The sequence below is a fragment of the Lontra canadensis genome, unplaced genomic scaffold (assembly GCF_010015895.1).
Source record: "Lontra canadensis isolate GAN:19392208 unplaced genomic scaffold, GSC_riverotter_1.0 scaffold1, whole genome shotgun sequence".
Lineage (NCBI taxonomy): Eukaryota > Metazoa > Chordata > Mammalia > Carnivora > Mustelidae > Lontra > Lontra canadensis.
Window position 1 is genome coordinate 65,303,284 of NW_022630995.1, and position 20,066 is coordinate 65,323,349.

General features: G+C 55.4%; 1 protein-coding gene across 6 annotated transcripts in view; it reads right to left on the reverse strand.

Moving 5' to 3' along the window:
* RGS12 (regulator of G protein signaling 12) overlaps positions 1-20,066 on the reverse strand; it is a 104,571-nt gene that overhangs the window by 46,699 nt on the left and 37,806 nt on the right. For 5 of the 6 annotated variants that reach the window (XM_032855899.1, XM_032855905.1, XM_032855881.1 and 2 more), the window contains exon 4: positions 658-679. In XM_032855899.1, coding sequence (XP_032711790.1) covers positions 658-679 — 22 coding nt within the window. Of the gene's footprint in view, positions 1-657; positions 680-11,180; positions 11,288-20,066 lie in introns of those variants that run through there. The other variant, XM_032855910.1, reaches the window with a different exon arrangement.

Sequence of the window (20,066 nt, forward strand, 5' to 3'; positions counted from 1 at the left end):
AATTAAAACGTGGAAAACAAAAGGGAAATTGAGAGTGTAAGGACTTTCCCAAGTATCATAAGAACCTGGGAACCAGCACTGAGCTAAAAGGACAAGGTTCCGTCAGAGCAATTTCCGGGCCAAGAGGACATCTGTGGCCTCTCCGTGCTGGGTCGCTTCCAGAAAAGGAGTCCCCACGCGCGACACTACTTAGAGGCAGGAAGAAGGCTTCCTCTCCTTCTTACCTCTTACCTCCTCCTCTTACCCTGGGGCCTCAAATCACCCGCTGGGCCCCTCCATAGCACCTGAGTCTCACCCAAGTTTCCAGAATTGCTCAAATTCGGCCAGAGCTTTGCAATCTTCGCCTGTTGGTTAGCAAGCCGGCGTGTTTGGACTCGTCAGCACAGGTGTGGGACGGGACGTGCTGCCTCCGAGGCCAGCTCGGGGCTGGGCTCCTAACATGTCTCTGCAGTGAACAGCTTCCAGAACTCATGTCCCGGCCCCCTGGAAGCCACAGCAGAAGCTCCCCCACCTCAGCCCCAACAGCAACCCTCCCCCAGTGGATGGGGAGAGGAAAGGCAAACATTTCTTCTGGGTCAACCAATGGCAAACACACTTCCACAATTTGAACACTTCATTAAAAATAATAAAAAATAGACATCAGAAATTGGGACTTACCACCATCAGATACAGTTGCAGACTGAAAGAAAAGAGAGAGAGACATGAGTTAATGAAGCCTCATGACAAGTCGGGAAGCAGTAGGTCTGTCGTGCGAGTGCAGGGGGCCCCAGCTCCAGGCACGGGCTCCCAAGGACACGCGGGCACCTCTGTGCGCCGAGCGCCGTGCTCCCACTTCCTGAGCGAACTCCGCCCAAGCCGGGCGGGCCAGGGACCCAGGGCTCTGCGCGAGTCATCACTACTTTCATGGGAAGAGAACAAATCCCGGCACGTTTGACACCATTAGAACACCTCTGGGAAGGCAGGCTCAGGAGCCCACGGCAGTGCAGGCAGCATGTGGGGTGCAAGGGGGTACTGAGGACACAGGTCCCCTGCATACTGTACTCAGGCCCACCCCGCGCCAGGCTGCTCAATTGCCTCCACCTGTATGGGGATCCAGACCCCCTCTGCAGGGTGCTGGGGACAGCCCCGCAGGGGTCAGCCCGAAGCCCGCCTGCCAGTAGGGAGCCTGGACAGGGTGGGAGTGAAGCAGGGGAGGGCGGTTGCCTCAAAGGCACCAGGGCAAGAAGGAACAAGTTGTGCAAGAGGAGAACAGGCCAGCAGGCGGCAGGAGGCCGCGAGGGAGTACCTGGGAGGACAGACAGAGGGACTAATAAAAGGCCCGTCTGAGGAAGATGACTGCAAGACGCCGCACAGGCCTCGGGCCTGTGGTGGGGGAAGGGAGGGGCGGCTAAGGAAGGAAAGGACCTGGGTGCACAGACACAGGAGGCTGGAAAGAGCCAACGAGAGAAGGACACAGGAGCCTGCGGGGATAGCTTGCCATCTCGCTGGGCGTCCTGGCACCACGGCTCCCCAGGATGGTGTGCGGACCAGGCCCCAAGGGCACATGTGCTGAGATACGGGTGCTGGGGCCTCCCCAAGCTGCCCTCCGGCCATCACCACGCACACAACCAATCCTAGCAGCTACATGTTTCCCGGTGGTGACCGAAGCCCCCCGGGGCTCAGTCGTGGCCACAGAATCCCTGGCACTCTGGCCTGGAGAAAGACCCGTGTCCTTTCTGTGGAGGCAGGTGACACCAGAGTGCACGACATGAGGACGGTCTGCCCAAAGGCCTGGCTGACAGCCCATTCCTAACACCAGGGCCCCCTTCCAGGCTACTTGGAAGACGGGGGACCCTCTCGCATTTGGAGCCCATCACCTTGTGGGACTTAAACCCGCAAGGCTAGAGGCCTGACTAAGGGATGACCTTCTGCCCCAGGGAAAGGGCCTGTGCTCCAACAGCCCGGGGAAGCCACCTCCTGACAGTTTTGGGATTGGGGCTCCTCGTGATTTCAAACCATCCTGAGTCCAGGGGGCAGAACTACTCTAAAACTGAACCCTGGCACTTTATCAAGCCATTCCCAACAGCAAACACACACACTGGTGCATGTCCAGTCTTCACACTTCCATCTTGCCAGACAGGCAGCCAAGCGTGGACCGCGGCCAGCCAGCACCAGGCCCGCAGCCCTCAGCCACTGGGGGTCTAAACTTCCCTCCGGAAGCGCAGGGTAGTCTCCTTCCCAGGCTGACGAGTGCCGCATGGGAAGCTGTCCCTCCCGTCCTCACAGTAAATCACCCACAGTCACGGTATAAACTCCGTAGCATTAAAGGCACAGTAGTCCCTGGAGATTATGCGAAGAAAATCCACAAGGCCACACACAGAATCAGAAACACTGTCAATAATAACATCTGAGAAATTAATCATGAAATGCAAACTTCACCAACCAGAAGGCCATGGTCAACATCGTGTCGCAATGATGGTGAAAACGACATTCTCAGATGTCAGCAGACGGAACAAATGCACTAAAAATCTCTCTACGCCCACCCCCAAAATGAACCAAAACCACGATCCAGGACAGAGGCGTGTCCCTGAAGCCGAAAGAGATGGGAAAAGGTGGGGGTGAGAGGGAGGTGCCGTGGAGGGGCAGTGGGGAAGCCACATGGATGAGGCAGGAAGGGGCTGGGCCGGGGGTCAGGTGCAGAGCATGAGCCACACACCCCGGGGCTCCTAGGCAAAGATGTCCAGCTCCCTAATCCTTCTGGGAGGAAAGCAGCCCATTGGAGACCTGGCAAGAGTTCCAAAAGTGAGCCCGCCCAAACGTGAGCTCACAATTCAACCCCCCCCCACCACCCCGGGACCCAAGAGAAAAGCCCACCAGGAGAAAAGAGCCAGCAGAAAGGACAAGAGACCCTTGGGCACTGGAAAGTTCTGATGGAGAATGCCCCTGAGCCCTGAACTCATCAGTGGAAGCTGGAACCTACACAAGAGGTGAGGGGGCCTCCAGGAAACACAGTCCTCCATGAGGCGTCTGACAGTGAAGGATGCTGAGATCAGACGCTGGGGAGAGGGGCGAGCCTGGGGGAGGCTGCAGAGGAGAGTCTGGGATCTGGAAGACAGCCCTGAGAATGGTCACCCTTGTGGCCAGTCAGAGACCAGAAGGGCCGGCAGCGAACAGGGGGAGGAGTGGCACAAGGCCCAGACACAGGCCAGCAGACTCTTTCAGAAAGGACAGCTGTCCTGCAGGGGCAAGAGCTCACCGCCCACAGACCACCCCCAGGACTCCCCAAGCACGTCCTCTGGGAGAGGCGCCCCAGCATTCCAGGTGTCTCCGCTGTTCACCATGTTCTAGGAGGCACTCAAGATCTCTGAGCCACAGCCTCAGATGTGCCTTCCCTTCCCTTGCCCCAGTTTGGGAAGCTGAGCCCAAAGAGCACCTCCCAAACTTAAAATGCTAAGGAATGTTCGGGGCGCCTGGGGAGCGCAGTCAGTTCAATTCCAACTTTTAGTTTCAGCTCAGGTTGTAATCTCTGGGTTGTGAGATCAAGCCCTGCATTGGGCTCCGTGCTCAGCCGGGAGTCTGCTGGAGATCCTCTCTCCCCCTCTGCCTCTGCCCTCCCCCAAAATCAATCAATCAATCAATCTTTAAAGTGCCAAGGAAAGTTCTAGGCATCTGGAAAGCTGTGGGTTAATGGGCTCTTTGTGTTAAGGCTCTTCCCGGAGGGGCCAGTTAGGGCTCAGAGGTCACAGATGTCCCCCTACAACCCCACATCTTCTCAAGCTCACATGGGGACTGCTCCTAGCACACTGACCACAGTGTGAGATGGGTCACGGGGAGGCTAGACCCCTGGCCTCACTCATGGTCTCCACCCTCTTCTCTGGACCTGCTGCCCTAGTGATGCTCATAGGCCAGCCGGAGTTCTAGGGAGACAGGCTTCAGTATTACCCGGACACGGGGAGCCTGGGGGGCTCAGTCGGTCGAGAGTCACCTCTTGGCTTGGGTCATGATCTTGGGGTCCTGGGATCGAGGCCCGCATCAGGCTCCCTGTTCCCTGACCCTCTCTCCCAAATAAATATATGAAATCTTTGAAAAAAATAAAATAAATAAAAAATGAAATGAAAAAATGGAAAAAAATATATATATATTATCCAGACATAAAACCACTGTCCTCTACCAAGTTCCCATATTTTTGGAGAAACAGGTGATGGCTTTTCCTAACTAGCTTACTTAATCTGCAAGTAACTAGTATATAATTACTAGGAACCAGAACCTGATTCCTCTGTTTACTGTCCCATATTTACTGTCCTTTACAGGTGCACAGAGGCAGCACACCTGACTTGGGCTCCACGGGCCCAGGGGTCTTCAGCTGATACCTGCTCAGCGCCCCAGCTCCCTGGCCCCTGAGATGGACATGCGAGCAGGCTGAGCAGTATGGATCAGGGGCTGTTGCTCCAAGAGGAGGCCTGAAGAGATGATGTGGTCCCCCCAACCAGCAGGGGCTGGCAGGGCCAGGCCGGGAGGCTCCCTGCGGGGAGCATGGGGTAGGGGGTGCACAGCGGGCTGTACTGCAGCCAGTGTTTAGTGCTCAGTGAGGAGTGGGGAGGAGGTGCAGACAGACAACCTGACAACAACGGGCAGGTGGAAACGAGGGGGAACCCCCAAATCATTTCTGTTTGCCTCAGGATCGATGACATGCTTGATTCTGACCCAAGTTACCCTTTTAAAGCCTGGTCTGTAATTTTTTTTTTAGCACAGCCCAGCTGATGGGGGGACGTGGTCCAAAATGGCAAAGCTTCGGAACCCTCCCCCAAACCCCGATACTTGCCGCAGAGCATCCCTCAGCGGGGAGGCCCGCTGCTCAGCATGACTTAAAGTCGGGCATTCCCAAGGTCTCAGCACACGGAGACCGCAGGACCACTACACACATTGTTAGAAATTACAACTTAACGCCCCTGATGTTTATGTTGACGTCCAGGACAATCTGGATCATAACTTGTTTTCATCAGTCTACACTCATGGGCTCTTTCTGCAGTCCGTATCTGCGAGTTACACTTACAAAAGCCACAGAACCGCAAAAACAAGCCGCCAGTGACAAAGGTCCCAGTAAGTGAGCATCTCCCTCTGCTTACCGTAACAAAACAGCTCGAGAGTGTTCTAGAACATATGCTTGCAGGACTGGAATTTACACTGACATAACGTATTTGTTTGAAAGAAACTTACAAAGTATGGTAGATACGCAATTTAAGTTCAAACCATCTCCATTCCTCGGGTCAGCCTCTTAAACCGGACAGTTCAGTGGTAATCGGACTTGTTCCCAGCAGGAACCCCGGACCATACACATTCCATGGATATTTTATTTTGAATTAACGGTGTGAAAGTTTCTGATCATTAATATGAAGGGAAGTATATGAGAAGCTAGCATTTCTCAAGGTTGGACCTGTCTGTAGCACTAGACAAGGGCACGGATTAAGCTAGATCGTCACCAAATTACTTGGCATATAGTCATATATAATACCAATTTTCAATTTTGAGCCACTGACAGAATTTCCTACCTTGGACATACAAAAAATATTAATCAGCCCCATCTGAGTCCTAAATAAGAGACTAAAGGCTGGACACTGCCCAAATGTATCAAACGTTCTGAATACAAAAAGAATATAAATAACCCAAATAATGAAAAAGCCTTAATATATGTTTACGTGACTTTTTAAAAACTTCATCATTGGGGTACTGGGGGGCTCAGTCGGTTAAGCATCTGTCTTTGTCTCCAGTCATGATCCCGGGGTCCTGGGATAGAGCCCTGGGTTGAGCTCCCTGCTCAGCAGGGAGCCTGCTTCTCCCTCTACCTGCAGCTCCCCCTGCTTGTGTGCTCTCTCCTTCTGTCTCCCTCTCTCTCAAATAAATAAAATCTTAAAAAAAAAAAAAAGAACACTTGATTGTTTAAGTTTTAGAAGACTCCTCGTTGGACTGAATGCGGAAGAGAGTGGGCCCGTGTAGGGCCTGTTAAGGGGGCTGTACCCTGACTTGGGCTCCACGGGCCCAGGGGTCTTCACGCCCAACCATGACCCCCAAAGGAGTTATCAAATCAATTTAGGGGCCATGAGCCACATTTGTCAACCATGAAGTAAGATGGATAGAAAAACGTGCAAGGAAAATACCAAGTACTTCCCGGGATTCGTGCTGTGCGTGTCACATGTGCGAGGTCCTGACGTGACCCCTGTCTCCTCCTGCCGAGTGTAGTTCCAGGACTCTGAGAGCCACTGCAGAAGGACCCAGCCCTTCCCGTGCCCTCACCCCCATTCCCCACTCCCACCTGTGGTCTCACCTGGCTGGCCCACCCACCTGGCTACGCCATCAGCTGTGCCTTCTCAAGGAAGCCTTACTTGCCAAGCCCCTGAGGTGGGCCCACCACAGCCTTGATGTCTGCCCCTGCTGGTCAGCTCCCAGGTCTGTCAGTGGCGGGGCACAGGAGTGACCCCCCAGAGACCTCCCAGAGGCTGTCCCCACACTGAGCTGCCACAGTGATCTGTCCCAGCCCCGGCTCTCTCCATGTTCACGCACGTGAGTCACGAGCACACCCACACTCCACACTACCACTTTCCAGCAGGCCCAACCAAAGAGACACCTGGAGGAAGGCTCCCATGGAGGCAGGGAAGGGGCATATATTTCTAAGGTCCAAACTAGGATCTGCACAATAAAGGATTTCCATGATCCGGGAAATAGGGAGGACACGGGGCAAATGACACAGGATGAAGGCACTCTGGGCGTGTCCAGTGCCCCGTGATGTGGGCCAGGGGGGACCCATCAGAGCACAGCACACCACACTGGGTGCAGCCCGAGGGGGAGAGGGGACGGGGCAATAGAGCGCCTTGGGTCAGATGTGGGCAGAGCCCAAGCTCAGAATCGAACCCGGGCTTCTCTCCCTAAAGCACGCGTGAGTGTCTGCACCTGCCTCCCAAAGACCCCTTCATCCTTCAGTAAAATCAGAAGAGACCCAAGCAGCCCAAACCCACGATGACAGCATTTCCCCAAGAACGTAAGAGTGAGTGTTCCTGGCACACCCTCAGGGAAGCCTGAGACGACACACTTTGCAAACATCCTGGTGAGTGGTACACGGGCTCCACACTAATGCGAGGAACTCGGTGTGTACATCCGACTTCACCCCCAAATCCTCTGACCTTGACATAAAGACTGCAAATCCCATTTCCTCACCAGCTGGCCCAACTCAAGAAGGACACGAGGTGGGAAGCGGCAGAAGGTCTGGGATGACACCCACAACTTCACATCCCAGTAAGACAGCAGTGAGCGCCGGGACGTCCCTTCCTGGGATGCTCCGCTGAGTCTCGCTCTCAGACAGACCCTGTCGAGGAGGAGCTCCTGCAGGAATGGGACATGCAGGGACAGGCAGGAGGCCGGAATCCAAGCTCCACTCTTGTGTGAAGTGCAAGCCCAACCCCAGGGATATGCTCTCTCATAAAGGCCAAGACGTGTCAGTGGTTTGCTTCCCCTCGTCAATGCCTCTGCACACGTGCGTGCAGGGAAAGGGGGGGGCGCTGCAACAAAGCCGTCTCCCCAGCCCCCAGATGGGGCAGCCCTGCCCACAGGTGCTTCTGCTGGGTGTCGGAGATGAATCCAAAAATGTCAGATCTCTGCTGCCTGGGCAAGTCAGGCGCCATGGGAGAGCACAGCACAGAGAAGGACACGCGAAGGCATCCCCATGGGGTGTCGCGGGAGACTGGCTAATGCAGGGCGGAGTGAGAAGTGCCCAGGGCTGCAGGCAAGAGAGCAAGGTGGGGGCGAGGAAGGAAGAACATAGGGACAGATTTGGAGGGCGGAGTCCACAGGCCTGTGGACACGGAGGGCTCGAGGGAAGGCCTGACTGAGGGGCAGGGGTGACCGAGAGAGAAGCCCAAGTCCGACTTGGCCACTGTTTCCCACCCGCCTCCGGCACATCCAGGGGGAGCTGGGAATGGATATGGTCTGGAGTCAGGAGTCCTCAGGATAAAAGCAGGCTGGGAAGGGCAGCCTCGAAGTGATAGCACCTGGAGGAGAGAAGCCAGGGAGGGGGCCTGAGGGAACAGGGGGGCCCCAGGAAAGCTGGTCCAATGCCAGGGCACCCAGACATCCTGCTGTTTTAGGAAATCTGGCCTTTCTTTCGTGGGGGGATGACAAACACTGACAGCCAAGTCATTCGGGGGTGGAGGGCGAGAAGGGACAGTGTGCCAGACACCCCTTGGGGAATCAGGGAAAAAGAAGCCCCCATGCTGGCCGCACCACAGGATTGGGGGAGCAGAAGACAGGACCAGCTTGAGCAAATACCGTGGAGGGAGAGCTGCCAGTGCCAGGGGGCCCACTTCTCACTGAAGGAAAGGGGCAGACGTGCAGACAGAAACTGAAATTTTCCACAAACAGACTGGGGGGTCTTCTTATACAGACATCCAGGAGCAGAGCCTCCAATAGGGAGAGAGGAATGTGTCTGCAAGCAGTGCATTCTGTGGGATGAGCGTGGCCGCCCCCAGCAGACCCGAGCCCCTCCCCCTGCGGGTTTAGGGCCAAAAGCGATCTGGGGCCAAGTACACAGACTGACGGACCACCAGTCGCACAGGGCCAGCCCTCTGGACACAGGCCCACGACCCTCCACCCCAGCTCTGCTCGGCGCTGGAGCAACCCTGGGAGTGGGACAGGCCGATAGGGGAGATGAGCAGTGCAGAGAAGTCCATTCATCTGAGCTTAAAAAAAAAAAAAAAGAGAAACTCAGCCAAACGCAGAAGAATTCTGTGCAGCCCACCCTGCTCCTCCCAGAGGTTCGGAACCAGCCGGGCAGGAGGCGCATTGGCCCACAGAAGGGCACGCCTGACACACTCGCTCCCAACCCATGGCCAGCTGGGCCGCTGGGCAGCCCACACGGCCTGCCCCCCAGGGACACCTAACCCCATTCTCAGCTTCCCCATCCCCCGGCCCCTGAGGGCCTGTGACTGGAGCTGGACCTTGTGGCCAGCTCTGTCTTCTTCCCCACCCAACCTGCGCCTCCCTGGGGGACAAGCTCGGCTGGGCCTCTGCCAGCAGGGTCTGCCGTTTACGGGGTGCTGGCCTGGTGGGCACCCAAGCAGGATGGTGGAGGCGGGGTCGGGGTCGTGCACCCCCAGGGGCCTGGCCCCCGCAAGTGCCCCAGCAGCCGCGGGTCAAGAGGTACATACGGGACGCTTGCTGCCGCTTTCTTCTTGTGACAATCACAGTCCTTTCAGGCTGTGGGTTTGGTGTCCCCCCCCCATCCCCACAGCACCTCGGCCCCTCTGGGCTGACACCGTCCCATGTGGCTGGAGGGCCACAACTGCTTTGTTTGGACAAAGGGGCGCATATGCGTGTTCCCAGTCTACTTCCGCTCAACTTCACATCTTAAAAGATGGAGAAACTGTGGTCTGTTCATCAGGCCAGTGAGAGCCTCTCGCTGTTTCTGGCACGGCAGCCACGGCTCTCCTTTGTGCTCCCCCGGGACAACTGTGGGAAAGGAAAGCATCCCTACCAAGGCAGAAAGGCTCTTCGGCTTCAGATAAAAGACGCTTGCAAGACACGCAGCCTTTCTTGCTGAACAGCGTCCGCTGAGCACACACACGAACCACAGACGGCCGCCTAGCCAACCGGGGGCCCCCCACTCCCCCACCACCAAGCCGAGGCTCCGAGGGAGAAGCACTTGGCTCCCGATGGCAGAGCCGGCGAGGCGTGGACCCAGCCTTCCACATAGGCCCCCAATCTTACTCCCCTTGTATCATGTGTCTGCGGGGTTAGCCCCCCACGAGGACCGTCTTTCTGCCCACTTTCTCATGCCGCACCCCACTCCCCACAGCACCTACCACTCACCCCATGACCTTCTGGTACCACCTGGACCCCAGAGGGGAGTGAGCTGCTCATGGACAGCCACTTACTAATAAAACGCTACCACCAGATCTGCACATCCCCATGCCAACAACCTATTTGCGAATTCGAGCATTTGCAAAAAATTCAAAGGGATCCAAATCATTTATACAGTCAAGTGCAAACAGATTTTTAGTGACCTTTTTTGTTGACTCAGAATAAAAACCCACATCTTCTAAAACTTGCCTTTATATACCACTGAACTAAAAATGCAGCCCACACTTATGTACAAATAACTAGCTGGCCAATTGGTCCATGAAGGACACGATATATCCAAAATTCCCTCTTCTGTCCTGGACGAGGAGTGGGGCGAACGGGAACGCGAGGCAGCCAAAGGCAGATACACGAATGCCCGTAAATATCAAAGGCACCTCTCCACCCTCTCGAGTAAGCGTTAGTAGTCCCTGGGTTTTGCAAACTACATCCTGAATATTTTTAAAATACATTAAAATCTGCACACCCTGTGTCAGGATCATTCGTGACTTCTCCATCTAATCGATTCCTATTTTCCATGTAAAGGGAAGGGGGCAGTTCCTTCCCCCCCGCACCTTGCTCCCAAACCTGTCCCTTCTAACTGGAAACCAGAGGTTCCAGTTCAACACCAGGAAAATACCAAGATGAAACCACTCTTAGAAAAGAACAGATTTAATATCAGTATCCTGTCATTCGTGACACTCTCCCGTAAATAATTTCTTTTTACTTTTACAGCAACATAGCACAGCTGTAAGAGGAAAATAAACATTCTTTTTAAAATCTCAAACCTTTTTTAAAGACGTTTCATAGTAAGTTCAACTTCATATAAAAGCTCGGAGAATGATCCCTATGCCGGGAATCCTCCGTGTGCGTGTACGGAGGAGCATCAACTTGTTACGTTTTACAATATTAGATATAAAACAGTGATTTAAAGAGTATGACAGATTTTCGTCATCCCATTGAAATTTAACACTTCAACACAATGAGCTCACTCATCTTTCAAATCTGTTCACATTACGACGGTTAAGGACGATAAAGGCACGGATGCTCTCTGGAGGGCTGACCCACGAGGCGAGCCGCTGCCGGGAGCCAGGGAGGCTGGGCTGGTGCCCCCCCCCCCCAAGCAGCTGCTGCCGACCCTCCCTCCCGGCCCAGCCTTGCTCCGGGGGGCTCCCCGATGCAGACATCAGCAGGGTTTTCAAAGCCGACACCTAAAATCCCCCATTCACTGAACGGTTTAAAACCAAAGCAGTCACGGAGCTGCCAAGCTTCTTTACAGAAAATCTGTTCAATGACAAGAGACAGCTGGAAGAGCTTACCTGCTGCTCATTTAGCAAGTGCGCTTCCTTTGACAGCCCTTTCCCCAAATTCATCTTAAGACGGGAACACCTCCGCCCCACACCGGGCGCACCGATCTACCCTACACTGTCCTCGCGGCAGCGTGCCCGTGCACGTCAGGGAAGTTTAAAGACATTTCAGCTGAAGTTCCATTCCGCTCCCTCCGTAACCCATGGCAACAGGACACTGCAGGAAGCTGTGGTTTGCCTGGGATTCAGACTCTATCTCAATTGTCTCATGTACCAAAAAAAAAAAAAAAAAAAGCCGTTTACATAAGTCACGCTGTGAGATCATTTTTCAAGTATTTCCTCTACCAAATCGGAAGACTAGAACTTCAGCTGATGGGGTAACGCTCCGTCGGCACAGCAGCTGCACAGAATTGGTCTCTCTAGCAGCGTGGCGCAGTTCACAGCCTTAATCACAGCTGCTGACGAGTCTATTAAAAGCCTCCATACGCACAAGTCTCTGTGATGCCAACCTGCGCATTCGGCCGGGCTCCTACAACTCGTCTCACGCGTCTCTCTGTGTCCTACAATCCGCCTCAGCTGCCTTCCACAGGCTGCGAGTGAGGGAACCACGGCAGATCCCAGGGGACAGAGGACGAAGAAATGGGAAACTGAGTCTAGAACCTAGGTGTCATGGCAAAACGGCCTGTTAACTTGCTGGAGACCCAGGGGCAGACCGCTCTTCCCAAAGGGCTTCTTTGCACTACGCGGTGCATGTCAGGGTCCCATCTTCACGGGCTCCAGGGCTCAGCACCCCCTCCCCCACCATGGAGGGTTAGGAAGTTGCAGACCTCGGGGAGCATCCTGCCCCAGGCTGCAAAAGGCAATGCCCACAGGCTCAAGGGGCTGGGAGGGTGGCCCTTGGGTTAGGAGTCGGGCCCTCAGCTGACCGCCCTGACCATGCCGACTTTTGCTTTTCTGTGGGAGAAACATGAGCGTTCCCAGAGTGAGCACTCAGCAAGGGGAGTCCGCGAAACGGAGCATGGGACCTGCCTGAGAGGTGAAAATCTTACAGACAAGACACGGGCATGAGCTCACGCTGCCTCAGACTGCTTTTCTCAAGAGATCCACCTGCAACCAAAGTATGAACTGACATCAAGGCAAGATCGAGGAAGGGGCAGAAGCCATCATGACCATCCACACCACCACCCGAGTGCAGGAAACGCTGGGAGGGGGAGCACCGCCAAGGGCTGGGGGAAGGGCTGGGGGACGGGGGAAGGCTGCACAGAAGGCTAAGACCCGGTGAGAGAGGTGGGAGAGAGCGCTGAGAGAGGATGGGAGCAGCAGCCTATAGCACACCCACCCCCCACCCAGAGGTGGGCAGGGATGCACCAGGCAGCCTCGCCTCCCTCCTGCCCCCTGCGCTCCAGGTGGGGGGGGGGGCGGTAATGAAACAAGCCTCAGCCCAGAGAGCTCCTTCCAACCCTCTGGGGTGTCCAGGCTCCCATGGTTGACCCACCAGGCCTGGATGGGCCTAGAGCCACCGCTCTTGCTAGGGCCTCAACTTTAAGTTCCACAGCCCCCACTACCCCATTTTCCAGGATTCGTCTTTCTCAAACAGGACAGTTGGCAGTATGAAGGAAAGTGGGGGCCGCCACTTACAGACAGGCTTCCCAGGGCACACGAACAAGTCCCCTTTTCAGGGAATAAACCAAGTCTGGCAGAGGAAGCCCGAAAGCCCAGCTCCTACCCCCGGGGTGGCGGGGAGAGAGGGAAGTGGTGCGCAGGGCGCTGTGTGGTACTGACCGCAGACTGGCAAGGCTGAGACAGGATCTGGCCAGGCCCAGTGGGCAAACGAACGGGACACACGTCATCCTCCCTTCCCCAACCCTGACACTCCTCCCCCACAACTTCACCCTCCAACACACACGCACACACCTTCCGAGGACACACTCTGGCAGTTTTCTTGGGTGGTGACTCTGTGACACTGGTTATTTTCCCTCCCTATATGCGACAGGCCTGTACTAATTTGTAGGTTTGGGGAGGGGACAGTGGGCCTCCAGGCCTGAAGGCCTGACAGACCCTGGAGGACCACCAGGGACCAGGGACAGAACCAGACTGCATGGTAGGTACCCATGGGACCTCTGGCTGGGACCCTGAGAAAAGCTGGCCCCCAGGCGCTGAGCTGTCCACACCACCCAGGACCTAAGCTTGTTTTTTATTTTAATCACTTCAGACAGAAATGCCCACATCCCAGCAGAGGAAGTTCATCTTGTCTGTGTGGTCTGTCACATGTGGCCCGAACAGCAGCCTGCCCCTACCCAGCTCCACATTCGGGGTCTCTCAGAATCCCTGTGTCCCCTGGGGGCTTTCTGTGTCTCCCCTCCGGCTGTCCACCTGTCCTTCTCTGCTGTCTGCAGGGCAAGGAGAGGGAAGGGATGGGGCAAGAATCTGGCGACAGACCCTCTCAGCTAGATGGCAGCCTTCAGCTCCCAGAGCCTGGCTCACCTGCAGAGGAGGGAGGGACTCCCAGGCCATCCACATGTCCCAGAGTCCCAGCACCTGCTGAGGGCAAGTGTCCAGGACACCAGGCATGCTCACTGTCCCACCCTCCCTATTCGGATGGGTATGCCGGCTCAGGGCCAGGTAAGGACTGAACTCAGACCTGGGCCCACAAAGACCAGCCCCTAATAAAACCAGGTGCGGGTCTGGGTGCAAGCAAAGTCTGGCAGGGGTGGCAGGGCGTTGTGGTAGGCACTGCAGGGCACAGAGCTGCACAGAGGGGGAGCGGGAGAGTGCTGGCTCGGCAGGGGGTCCTTGCCCCCCTCCCCCCAGGCCTGCCTGACCAGTGAGCTACCTAGCAGCCAAGCTAGGGGCCTTCAATGGGAAGCTATGGCCCAGAAAGCCAGACAACAGGAAGCAGGTACCAAGCGCCCAGGGCTGCAACACGGGGCTGGAGAGAGCCCAGAGGCCCTTTCTTTGTTCCCTCCGGCCCCACACCCGCCCAGGGCTCAATCCTGAGCTGGGAAGCATAAGCACCTGGGAGTGGCAGCAGAGGCCCTGTGGGGACAGGGTCAGAGCAGCTCAGGGAGCAAGTCAAGGGAGGGTCTTCTGGCCAGAGCACACAGATGAGAGGGGAGCAGACGACATTCCAGCGGGAACACAGGCACACTGGGCAGACAGGACACTCTGCAGCCACCTAGAAAATCCTGCTGAGAGCCCCTCCTGTATTCTGGCAGGAGCCCTCCCAGTAGCCTCCGACCTCCCCAGGCACCTCTCATGGGTTCCTGCTCCCCACCTCATGCCAGCCTGGGGAGGAGGAGGAGCACCTTCCCCTTAATGCCCTGGACCCCCGTAAGGACTACCCAGGTCTTCTGGAAAACACACACTCTACTCAAGATTCCAGTGTGGCAGAGGGAGATGAACCTGAGGCGCAGCCCCTCAGGTGCAGGCATACTGCCACCCCCGGGTCTGGACAGGTTGGAAGGAAATACGTGAACTCAGCGCCCTCTGCTGTCCAGGCTCCGAACTGCCAGTCCCTGCGGACCACACCTGGGCAGTCTCCCCTGCAAACTTCCTCTGGGCACAGCGCTCTAGATCCCCATGCACAGGGAGGACCCAGTGGGGGCGCAGAACCAGAGAGAGCCAGAAGGAGCAACGGGGGAGCTCCCCATGGGATGCTGGTTACAGCCGGAGAGGCTCAAGGGGTAGCAGGGCAGGTGGGCCGGGCACTCCCCAGAGGGCCCTCTGGAAAGGGAGCAGAAAGGCCAGGTCCTCTCCCCCTCCCAGGGCCGCAGCCAGCTCAGGGACGTGGCTTTAACTGGGGGGCAGCAAGCTTGCTCTGAGGAGGGCCGAGAGCAAACACTTCCAGGTCTGTGGGCCACGGTCGTACCACCCAGCTGGGCCTCTATGACAACAGCACAGCCTATGAATGTAGTGACCGTGTGCCAATAAAGCTTTATTCGAAAGACAAGCCTCTGGTCTGTGGGCCACTGTGTGCAGACTCTGGCCCTTGCTACCGCCTCTCTGCTCAGCCCCAGATCCCCTGGCTCTCTGGGCTCTCAAAGCGGCTTCTCTCCCACCCTACCTGTTCTCCAGTCTGGTGGGTGGTGGTGGCCCCTGGTCATTTAAAAAAAACTTCACAGCTTCCGTTGAGCCTCCAGATGCCCCAGGAGCTCCTAAAGGCAGGGATCGCCTCTGGCGAGCTTGAGCAGTGGCTTCCAGCTGCCGCGGGCAAAGTTTGGGCCCTGTCCCTCCTGCTTTGCTCCTGCTCTGCCCGAGAACCTTCCACACACAGCGCATGGACCCAGGCCTTGGACACACAGCCCCGAGTTCTCCACATTCAACACAAACGTCACCGTCTCCCTCGGCTCCCTGTTGTCCACTTACTCCAAAGCGTCCCTTATACTTAGAATCTCTGGTCACAAACTTATTCCGATTCCCCCCTGCCATCCCCCCCACCACAAACATACCATGGCCTGCCATGCCTCCTTCCAGGATGTCCCCAGCACCAGAGGCCTCCCACTGTGTCCCCAGGTCTAGGGACCTTTGTGCACCCTAGTGATACTCGACCCCCTCTCTGGGCCCTGGCCAAGCGCCATGCACCCCCCAGCTCAGTCCAAGAGCCTTCCTGCCACAACTGCACCACATCAGAGGCACCAAAGGTCCCAGGGCCACCTCCTCCCCCTTCCCTTTTGCCCGGGGGGCTCACGGGCCATTTCCAACCCCCACCCGTGACAGCCGTCACTCCCCCTTTCCAACAGTGTCTGCTGACCCCACACACATGCCGGTCACACACGCAGTCTCACACATGCTGCACCATGGAGGACTTCCTGGTGCGTTGGTCCAAAAAGCTAAGGCAAGAAGCCCCCACTGGCCTGCACTCCCCCACCCCTGCTCCCTACTGCACCCGCTCCCCGCTCTGCGCAGGGACCACTGGGGACCAATCCAGCTGTGTGCACAGTGAACTGCTTCTTTCTCCCCATGCCCAGCAGCCTACCACGGCGACACTGGGGACATTGGGTGGATGACCTCTAGAGACTTGGGCCTCCTGCACTGGTCTCGAGGCACGGCTCCCTCATAAGCCTGTGTGTTCAGCTCAGCACCCCAGCCCCTGGGGCCCCTCTCCTGGGCGCTCGGCACCTTTGGACCCTCTCACAAACATCAAGACTATGGCTCATGCCCCTATCTCTGCCTGACTAAACACCTACGGGGCAGAGATGCCCCGTGGTCCACGCTGGGCCCACAGGACTGGTCACATTCTTCCTGACCGGTCTCTCGGGTCACTCCCTCCCAGGTGACCATCTGCCACGGTCATGACCAAAATGGGCACCTTTTGAAAACACACAAGATCTCACCTCTGACATGTCTACAGCAACTGTCTCCTCCTCTGACCCCCCTCCCCAAGGCCCTTCCCTAGTTCCCGCCATCTGTCAGCAGCTTGTCTCCTGCTGAGGGCAGGCCCCTCCATCCCCCCCACTCCATACACCCTGTCCCCTCTGTCCCATCTTCTTCCTCCCTTGGGCTCACCTGCAGAACCCCAGCCAGTGACCACTGCCCACCCCAGCAGTCAGCAGGGCTGCAAGGCTCAGGCCAAGCATGTTTTCTGGAAGCTGGACTACAAACCCAGAAAGAAGCCCCTGATGAGAACGTGCGGTTCAAAGATACATCACGAAGGGCCATCCATGTAGGCCCGCCCAGGCCATAATGAAACGCCATGTGCCAGCCCCTCTCCGTGGTTCTACACGGAACACACAGTCATGGGCCACGGATCAGTCTGGCCTCTCTTCTGACGTACAGAAATGGAATCCTTGGTGTCTGCCTTCTTTCTGGGATATTCACCTGCACTCCCGGGGTGGCCACGGGGCATCCGAGGCATGAAGACATCACAGCTTTCCCGTCCTTCCCATGGCCAGGGGGACAGGCAGGCTGCTTCCGCTCTGGCACCCCTTTCTTTCTTTTTCCCATGTGCATGTCTCCTTATTCCAGCACCACTGATCGAAAAGACCACACTCGGTCCTGCTCTGCACACGTATGCCTGCGCTGGGTGTTCTATTTCTGGGCACGCTCTTCTAGTCCACTGTCTGTCTTTCCCTCCATATACCAACACTTACACAGTCCTGAACTGCTCTCACTTTGTAATGAGTTTTGGCAGCAAACAGCGGAAGTCCTCCTACCTACTCTTCTTCAAGAATATCCTGGCTACTCTTGGCCCTTTGCATTTCTATGCCAAGTTTAAAATCATCTTCTTAAGTTTGACAAAACACCTGTTGGGATTTTTATTAAAATTGCATTAAATCTATATGCTATTTTCTAAGTGTACCCATGGTTGACTATTGTATATGGACAGAATATCTAGCACTTTGCCAAGCATTCATTAATTTTAATAATGATTCCATTGATTCTTTTAGATTTTTGATGTCCTAATCATATGATGTGAGAATAAGAACATTTTCATCTTTCTTTTGTGGTTTTAAAATTTTTACTGTTTTTACTTTCTTCATATGCTGAGACTGGCGATAAACATTTGAACAGAACAGTGAGAGCGTATGTCTTCCTCTTGCTCGGGACCTCAGGGGAAAAGCTTACATATGCTGCTTCTTGGGGTTTTTATATCGTTGTCAGATTAAGGAAGTTCTCTTTAAATCCTGTTTTGTTAAGTTTTATTTTCTTTGTTTTTACCATGAATGGATACTGGCTTTTCCCAAATGCTTTTCCTGCTTCTGCTGCAATGATAGACAATTTTTCTACTTTCCTCTGTTAATGTGGTCCATTATACTGACTTTCAGCTGTGGGAAAAAAAATCACATCCCTGGAATGAACGTAACCTGCCGGGCTGTGCTTCTGTCAAGGGCGTGGCGTCCTTGCACATGGGCTAACCACTGGACAGCCCCGCCCCGCCCTGCCCCACTCCTCTTGGGTCCTCATCAGCTTTTGGGGCCAAGGTTTTGGAGGCCTCATCCAATGAACTGGGAAGGAAGCCCACCTTCAGGGATACCCTTGCTGGTTCAGTCTGTTCATTCTCTGTTTCATTAATTCCTTCTGCCTCCCTCCCTGCCCAGCCTCCAGTTCCTCCGGGTGGGTCTCACTGCTCTCTCTCTCTAGCCTCAAGACGACCTTCCACGTTCTGTCCCCTCTGGTGCCTGCACCATAGCACCGTGAGCACCCCCTCCAGGCACCGGGGCAGCTGTGCACCACGGTTCAGATGCACACATTTCGGCATCATCACTTGACTCCGCGGTGATTCTCCTTTCAACTATGGAGCTCATGGTGGAACGCATACCCATGGGTGTGCGGGCACCGCCTTCTTGTCACAGGAGTCCAGCCGATCCGGCTATGGCAGGGGACAGACCCTGTGAAGAGTCCTCCGCAGCTACCGAGACTTGCTTTATGGTCCCCCACGTAGCCAACATTCCTACACGTTCCACGAGGGAGTGGGGAGAATGTGCCCATCGGGGGCAGTCCCGCGTGGGGTCCCGGAGGCCAAGCTAGGAGTCTTGCTGTTGGGATCCCCTCTCTTCCAGACCTTTTCCTACTCAATCCGCCAGTCACAGAGCAGGGAGTGTTAAAAATCTCCTGCTACATCCATTAGTCCACTTCTCCTATTTCTATCTCTTTTAGCTTCAGATACGTTGAGACTAAGCTACTGAATGCATGAATCTGTATGAACCAGATTTAGACCGTAACCTTTTGGGCACCTTGGGGGGCTCAGATAGTTGAGTGTCTGCCTTCGGCTTGGGTCATGATCTCCGGGTCCTGGGATCGAGCCCCATGTCAGGCTCCCATCTCACTGGGAAGTCTGCTTCTCCCTCTCCTTCTGCCTCTCCCCCTGCTTGCGCGCACGCCCCCCCCCCCCCCAAATGAATGGGGGAAATCCTTAAAAAAAAAAAAACACCAAAAAACAGAATGTAACTTCTTACTGCCTCTTATTGTTGTGAAAGCTCCCTTTTTACCTTTAGGAAGGCTTCTTGCCTAAAAGCCAACTCTGACAACAGAGCTATGCCACCATTATTCATTTTTTCTAGATTTTATTTATTTGAGGGATGGAAGAGGGGCAGAGGCAGAGGGAAAAGCAGACCCCCATTGAGGAGGGAACCCAATGCGGGGCTCGATCTCAGGACCCCGGGATCCTGATGTGAGCCGAAGGCAGACACCTGACTGACTGCGTCCCCAGATGCCCTGCCACGTTCTTCTGACTGGCGTGGCATGGTGACTCCTTTCCCATTCTTCTGTTCACTTTCTGTACCCTCTAGTTTGACACGTGTCTCTAGTAAGAGTATAATCAGATTTTTCATGCAGGCTGACCATTTTTTTTTTTTTTTTGACCATTTTTTCTTTTTAATTGGAATACTGAATTCATTTAAAATCGCTGTCCTGGGCGCCTCGTTTTATTTAATCACCATTCATTTGATTGACCCACACATTCACCATGTTATAAGGCCCGCCTCGCTCCTCCTCACTGTCCCCCAGCTTAAGTAGCTCTCTGTCTGACTCTACCTCCAGGGAACCTGACTCCAGGTGCTAGTGTCCCAGGGGCCTCGGGGAGTGGACTAGAGACCGGACTTGTGCCGAGGGGCCAGGCTGGTGGTGGTCGAGGGGATGTAGAGGCCTCCAGCAGGAGCAACGTGGAGAGAATGTTCTAAGACGCCCAGGATGATTAAGCACCAAATGAAGGTTGATGTGAAAGCCGGTGCCTCTGGGGAGGGGACCGGACAAGGGAGTGAAGGCCAAGAGTCTGGGGACAGTCCCAGAGGATGCCTAGGACACCTGCTGAAGAGGAACGAAGGGAAATACAGACAGACAATGTGCTCCACGAGTTGCCCTTGGAAAGAGGCTCACCAGTGACGAGGGTTCACGAAAGTTACATGTAGCGTCTACATTTTCAAATCCTCAGACAGGAAAAAAAATAGCAAAGATTTGATC